Source organism: Chiloscyllium punctatum, chromosome 35, assembly GCF_047496795.1.
Source record: "Chiloscyllium punctatum isolate Juve2018m chromosome 35, sChiPun1.3, whole genome shotgun sequence".
Lineage (NCBI taxonomy): Eukaryota > Metazoa > Chordata > Chondrichthyes > Orectolobiformes > Hemiscylliidae > Chiloscyllium > Chiloscyllium punctatum.
The window spans coordinates 22,774,747-22,782,399 of NC_092773.1; the positions used below are offsets into that span (position 1 = coordinate 22,774,747).

General features: G+C 49.6%; 1 protein-coding gene across 1 annotated transcript; it reads right to left on the minus strand.

The window, feature by feature from the left end:
* Window positions 1–347: 347 nt before the first annotated feature.
* LOC140459788 (S-adenosylmethionine synthase) lies at window positions 348–6,508 on the minus strand. The gene is made up of 9 exons (XM_072554309.1): window positions 6,242–6,508; window positions 4,613–4,690; window positions 4,366–4,488; window positions 4,171–4,283; window positions 3,942–4,085; window positions 3,446–3,664; window positions 2,557–2,739; window positions 1,914–2,047; window positions 348–1,811 (listed from the first exon to the last, which is right to left on the minus strand). The coding sequence occupies exons 1-9, from the start codon at window positions 6,330–6,332 to the stop codon at window positions 1,709–1,711; spliced, it is 1,188 nt and encodes a 395-aa protein (XP_072410410.1). The 5' UTR covers window positions 6,333–6,508; the 3' UTR covers window positions 348–1,708.
* Between the last annotated feature and the right edge of the window lie 1,145 nt (window positions 6,509–7,653).

Below are 7,653 nucleotides of genomic sequence, written 5' to 3' on the forward strand. Positions count from 1 at the left end.
ATTGGATTTACCCCTCCGGCAAATTGATTCAGCCTTAACTTTGAGTTTCACAGCAGAACTCAGGCCAAGATACTACAAAAAGACTGCAGTATGATTCAACAGAGCAGTGCCTACTGCTATAGGCAAGTGGTTAGCATTGCTGCTCAGCACCAACATTCATATTTCACCCTCCGGCATCTGTGGGCAGTTATGAGTTTGTCCAAAAAAAGGTGTATAGGGGACTCAATGGGCTGCTTCCACACTGTAGGGATTCAGTATGAGTCAATTAAATGCAGTAATAAAAGGCAGCATTGTTGTGCATTGAGTGTTCACTGTCCAAAGAGAGTAAGGAGACACAGACAAACAGCTTGTGGAGAACCTAGCACTTTATTGAGATCTCAGCATTTGGACTTCTGATAACAGACATACGTAATAACTGCCAAGTTACAAAAAGGCACTTGCCGATCACAGCAGCAGCTGAGAGCATGTAAACAGGCTAGCTTCTCTGTACAACACCAGCCAAGAGGCCCTTCAGCAACTGCTGCACTCGCCTGCCCCTGTGTTTAACACCAGCCAGACCCCTTGTAGGTTGAGCCCAAGGGATTTCTGTAGGACACCTCAGGCCTACCAGGGATACTGGGACTGAAGGAATTGCAATATATATCTTTTCTAAAAAAAAAAAATGTATCTTTTAAGCTGCCAACTGAGACAATGGCTTCTCTGTAACTACGCCAAGTCTCAGAATAAATAGGAACGTAATATTATTCAAGTATGAAGATTCAATTCCTTAAGCCATCACCTTGCTGACTTCTCTGTATCGACACCAGCTTTCATAATGGCTGCAATATCCATCTGTCTGAAACTCAGGAGCTCATTGTGCAGTTATGGATTCATTCCTTGGAAGAGAAACAGTACCAAAGTGTGCAACCCACAGACCTTGGGAAGCAGCCCTTGAACTCCCAAGAGGTCAGGGCCACCAAGGGCCTGTACAAAGAAAATAGTTTAAAAATGAGGTTTGGCTAGTGCAGAAACAACAATGCATAGCTGTTGTCAATTCCTTAAAAACCCTTTTTGCTTTTTAAAAATCATTACGTACGTCCTTCAAAAGAAAAAAAATGGAGTGGGGGAGGGGGAAGAAGAAGGGGGGGGGGGGGGAAAAAAGGAGAAATTAAAACTGGTCACTAATCCAAAAACAGGACTGCACGTTTAAGTGTCCAGGACATTAAGTTACATTGAAGGGTTGGAACCACACAATAAGCACCATTACTAGATGTGCCCCAAAAGTTTGGGTACAGCACTGACAAATAGGTTATCACTTCCATGAATAAGCAACACTACAGGTTTCATTTGGGACAAGGTATGCAAAAAAAGCAGTCTTGCAGACTAGGGTTACAAGCTGGAACTGGGACACTGTAGTGTCAGGTCATCCAAACCTCAACTAGAACATGGAAATTCAAATTTTGATCCTAGTTCATGGTCCCTCTTTCAACCCTTGCCCAGCTAAACAAAACTACACGTTAGCAATGCAGTGGCTAGCACAGGGATGGTGGGGGTGGGTGTTCAAGGACAAAGCTCTAACAGGGAGTGTGGGGAGAGAGGAGAAAGATCCTGTGACTAGCAGCGTATGGGTTTATGGTGGACAGGATATATGGGAAGGGGCCTTTCTCCCCGAGAGCCTGCAGCTTCTCTGTATTATACACCAACAAGTCTGGGGAGAAAGACTTTACACTCAGTACTTAAGTTTTTTAGGCACTTCCCAGGGGAAGCTATCCCTACCGAAGTGGCCATAGGCTGCAGTCTTCTGGTAAATTGGTTTCTTCATATCCAGGTCCCTGGAAAACACATTCAGACATTTGAGTCTTTTCCTCCCACTGGAGGCTTGCTGCTCCCTTTAAACGGACTGCGTTTTACTATCTCCCCCCAACACCATTTACCTGACAATAACACCAGGACGAAGGTCAAAGTTCTTCTTCACCACCTCCAGCAGTTCCTTCTCACTCATTTCTGATGTCCCATAGGAGAAGATTGAGACGGAGAGAGGGTGCGCCACTCCAATGGCATATGACACCTATAAATAGATTAAGGTACTCAGATTTAAGGCCACATCTTTACCCACCCAAAGAAATGGTCGAGTGGGACATTTTACTGGAGGGCAATACCAGTAAACCTTAACACCAGACAACAAAATCAAGAGTGGGAGTCCAGCCTAATCCTCCCGTTACTACCTCACACCAATTATGGGGGTACAGACAGATCCCATTAAATTTAAACCACTACACTTGGGAGAGATGGCACTGGAGTCACAACTGTTGATGTTCTCCAACATTACCTTTCCTCACTTTATATGGACTGCTATCACCTAATAAAGAGACGGGACTAAATAATGCGGTCATTTGTAACTCCCCATCACCACCCAGCCAGACAAGCCAGGTTAAAAATATAACTCACTAGCCAACTCCAGCACAGGTAAGCTGGCGGTGTGACTCCAGATGTTCAGAAAGTGCCACCAAGGTTACTGAAATAGCCACCCCCCCCACAAAACACCGAAGCAACAAACCCAGGAAGCTGTTAACTCACCTGCACAAGGACACGTCTGCACAGGCCTGCCTTTACCAGAGACTTGGCAACCCATCGAGCAGCATAGGCAGCAGAGCGATCCACTTTGGTGTAGTCTTTGCCAGAGAAAGCACCACCCCCGTGTGCACCCCATCCACCATAGGTATCAACAATGATCTTTCGCCCAGTGAGGCCCGCATCTCCCTGTTTTGAGAGGTTTGGGGTTTTTTTTAAGTCTCGCTTGTCAGAACAAACCCGAACACAGTCACTAGGATTTCAGCGATAGGCTGGGCTCTCCCCCCCCCAAACACACAAACAGGAGCAAACTGCTGGAGTACATTCAAGCTGCATATTTAAAGAAGACGGAGCTGGAAGTAATCAGGTACACTGGGCACAGCAGGGAAAATAATACACAAGACAAAATGGCAACTACAAAACTCAACTATATAATTAGCAACCCTGGCCACAGATTTAAGCTTTCACTAAGTGCTATCATTGACCATTAAAACAGCCAGCTGCTTTTCAAAAGTTAAGCGAGAGCCAAGCAAGCAGCCCACCCCCCTTCACACCCAACAAGTGAAATCTTGCAATTGATTAGTGGACAAGCCCCCAGTTCACCCAGTCAAGGCAGCATTAGGGCACTTCCAGGTTAGGGAACACAAAACATTCCCTGCTTCCAACACCACTCATCAGCAAGCACTGGATTGGTTTACAAAATGGAGAAGGAAATGCCTCTGCAATAATGGAATAGGCAAGCAGCACAAAACAAGTACACAAGTGTGTAGAAAGACAAAAAAGAGAAACAGCATCAGCTTCAGAGTGCATGCAGAAAAACTTAGCTCCCTGATCTAAACACTGCACTTCAGTGGTTTCAGAAGGTCTGCACACAGAACAACCAGCTCTAGCCAACCTGTGGTCCACCAATAACAAAACGTCCACTGGGCTGCAGGTGGTAGATGGTCTCATCGTCCAGGTACTTGGAATGCACGACAGCTTTGACAACCTTGTCCTTCAGAGCATCCCTCATCTCATCCAGGGGAACCTCTTCATCATGCTGGACCGAGATCACAATCGTGTGCACCCGGATTGGAATAACAGCACCATGGTCCTGCAGGTACTGCACCGTCACCTGCATACCAGAAAGACATGGTAAACGTCACTGAGCCAGTCTTCCGACAGAAGATTAAAAATGTACACCAACATCCCTCCTGTATCTGAAGGGGTCAAAGTCACCTGCATTCTCAATGTCTGGATGGGCAGGATTTGCATTAAGAGGCGGCAAAGATCGGACAGACCAAGATCCCAACAGAAACTGTAGGATCAGCAGCAGGTTTTAAAGAAAATCAAATAAAACGGCTCCCAGCCTGAAAGCCAAGCAAACAAGTCACTATTAAAGGTGCGCTCACCTGAGTTTTGCAATCTGGCCGAAGCCAGGGCAGAGTACCATTACGTCGCAACTCTGCCATCTTAGCGTTCAGTTTGTGAGCAAGAACAATAGTCAAAGGCATGCACTCTTCAGTTTCATCTGTAGCATAACCAAACATCAGTCCCTGGCGGGGAAACAATTTACAGTTTAGTCTCTCAAAACCCACTGAGAGGTTAATCGCATTCCAAGTGTGGCCAAATTCAACTTACTTGATCTCCAGCACCAATATCTTCCTCATTCCTATCCAAGTGAACACCCTGTGCAATATCTGGGGACTGTTGCTCCAAAGCAACGAGAACATTGCAGGTCTTGTAGTCAAAGCCTGGAAACACCAGAGTCGATAAGTCACCATACATTTAAGACGTCACAGTTGCAGAAGTCAAGAGAAAGCGATTGCAACAAACCTTTAGAAGAATCATCATATCCAATATGTTTGATGGTATCTCTCACAACCTTCTGATAGTCAACAGATGCACGGGAAGTAATTTCACCACACAGCAGAATCATCCCAGTCTTTGCAACAGTTTCTACAAAAGTAGAAAGGTCACAAGTTATCACAATTGTAATTACCTCTTCTCACCAGCTGCACCCCAACAGCTTCCCATTCAATTGCATCTCAATGTTTAAAAACCAGAAATGTCAGTAGCTTACCACAAGCAACTTTGGCATCAGGATCTTGTTTGAGGTGGGCATCCAAAACAGCATCACTAATTTGATCACAGATTTTATCTGTAAGAAAAATTAGCTCAGTTGACAATTACCCACCATAACCAATACCTCTAGTAACCAAATATTTCCCAAGTGATTCCCAATTTCAACACGACATTACTTCAAATGATCCATTCCACATCTTAAACCTGGAATCTGACATTGCAGCTCCTTCAGACATTCAAATGAATTATTACCACCATCAGCCTTCCTCCAACTACAAATCCTTCCCTATAATACTGCAGATGTGCAAAAGGTTGTATTAAATACAAGGCCTTCTGTCAAAGATCAGCCAGCCTCATACCAACCAACACCAAACCCACCCTGACCCCCAAGGGGTGAGGGAGTAGGGACTGACATGACCAGGAAGAAAGCCAAACTCTGGGGCACAAACTGCAAAGAGGAGAGAAGTTACAAACCACATCAGGTTATAGTCCAACAGGTTTAATTGGAAGCACACCTAGCTTTCGGAGCGACGCTCCTTCATCAGGCAGCGTTCCAAAAGCTTGGTGCTCCCAAATAAACCTGTTGGGACTATAACAGGGTGTTGGGCAATTTTTCTTCAAAAAAAATTTGTCCACCCCAGTCCAACACCGGCATCTCCAAAAAGATGGAGAGAAAATTTACTCGCCAGGCAACACGAGTCAGAGGCTTGGTGACGATGCCTACTGTGGTTGAAGTGACAGCACACATGGTCCTTTTAAAAAAAGGGAGAACAAATTGAGACTCAAGAAACAAAAAAAGAGGAGCTCCCATTGAAACAATGGGGGATATACCACCCCCAACCAACCAATGGGGAAGTCTAGGAGCAGAGGACACAGTCTCAAGAGAGTTGAAGATAGGATAGAGGAATGGCTTCAGTGGGGGGAACTAAAGAGGTCAGGCTGGGCTATGGAAACCTGCCCCCCCCCCTCTATCCAGCTGCTCACAGTGAGGGTGGGCACTAGGACCCAGGGGAGGGAGGAAGGAACGGGGTAAAGGACAATGGTGGTGGGGGGCTGCGGCTGTGATTGGAGCAGACGGTCGCCCATCATCGCGAGTGACGGCGCCGGCCAGCCAATCAGAGCCCCGGCACGCGCGCCACCCCGCCTATCGGGAGGGCGGAGGAGCATCAGCAGCGCCGCGGGGCGGGACAACGCCAGCAGAGCCCCCGCCTCCCCGCGCGGCTATGCGGCAAATGGCGCTGAGGAAGAGGAGGAGGAGGAGGGAGCGCGGGCGGGCGGGCAGAGGGAATAAACCCGGGGGGAGGGAGATCAATCCGGCCACCCTCAGCCGATCGCTCCCTGATCCTGTTATTTGGGGGGGGGGGGGGGGGGCCTCGCTCCACGCTGGCGGGCACGGAGCCGCCATCACCCCCCCCCCCCACACCGCGCGGGGCGCCGCGGAACATTCCCGAAGGGGTCCCCCCTCGCGCCTTCCCATCGACCCCCGCTTCGAATCACCCCCCGTTGCACGCGCCACCTCTGGAGTGAGCGCACGCGCATCAGCAGCGGCGGCGGCCGCCTCCCCCCCCCCCCAAACCTCGCGGGGCGGCGCGCGGGCAGAGGAGGGGGGAGGGGGAGAGTCCCTCACCCGGATGACCTTCTCCCACCGACTCCGAGGTGAACAGGAAAGCCCTCTCGTCCAGCGAGGAGCAGTGCAGGCCGTTGATCTGTCCGTTCATGTCGCGGGCCGGGTTTGATTCCGGGGGGGGGGAAGTGTTCGCCTTTTGACAGCAACAACAGCCGAAAAGAAAAAAAAATTAAAAGGTGACGGGGGCCGCGGGAAGCGAGAGTCGGGGATGCTGCCGCTACCACCTCCTTATTGTCCTACTCCTCCGCGCCTCCCGCACGCTGGATAATGGCAGACCGACGCGCTCCGAGCTCCTTTTATAGCCGCCAGCCCGCCCGGCACCACGTGGGACTCCCCGCCAACGTTCCACCCGGCGCGACCATCTCACCCACCGGTTTGGGGGGGGGGGGGGTGGAGAGAGAGAGTGGATGCAAGTGGCAACACCAGGGAGGATTTTTACACCCCCTCCTTCCCTTGAGGGACGGAGTGAACGTGAGCATGGATTTGCTTTCGCCCCGCTCCCTTTCAAACGAAAGTGGTGGGTGATTGACCTCATCACCTCCCTTCTCCCCCTTCCCCCCCCCCCCCCTTTTGTAATGGGAGCTGCCAGGCCAGGGGAACGATGACGGAGTCTGTCTCCCGGGGGCTCCTGTCAATCATCCGGCACTGCCACAGATTGCCGCAGTCAAGGCGCAGTCCTCATGCATCCCCACCCATTGCTTCCATGTTGTAGCAGCTCTCCACCTCCCCCCCCGAACCCCAGTGGCCCATTGCACATTGCAAAGCTCCCCCCCCCCCCCCCCCCACCGGCCTGTATGTGTGGGGTGCAGTTCTTTTGTCTGGAAGCATTCATAATTTCTCATTCCTCAGCAATGCCTCCCATGCTTTCAATGAGTTAGTCATCATTGCCATGCAGTGACACATTTTTGTTACCACCTTCCCCCCCCCCCCAATCCCCGTCCCCAGTCCGTTTGCACAGTTACTCAGCCAAACGTGCATCCCAGCTGCAGGTATAATGCTCACATTGCCCCCCCCTCTGCAAAATCCACATCTCCATTTATCGAGGACAATAGATCTGCTCAGTCAGTGGTCGACGCCACATTACAGCTCTTTCCCTTGCATTACATGGACGTGCCGGTGTCGGATTGGGGTGGATGGAGTTTAAAAAAGAATAATCACACCGCGCCAGGTTATGGTCCAACAGGTCAATTTGGAAAGTGCGAGAGTGCTGCACCTTCATCAGATAACTAGTGGGGCAGGAGCATGAGATGCAGAATTTACAGCAAAAGATCACAGTGTCATGGAATTAAAACGATATATTGCATGGCACTGTGATCTTTTGGTATAAATGTTGTGCCTTATGATCCTGCAACCACCTGATGAAGGAGCAGCGCTCCGAAAGCTGGTGCTTCCAAATAAACCTGTTGGACTAT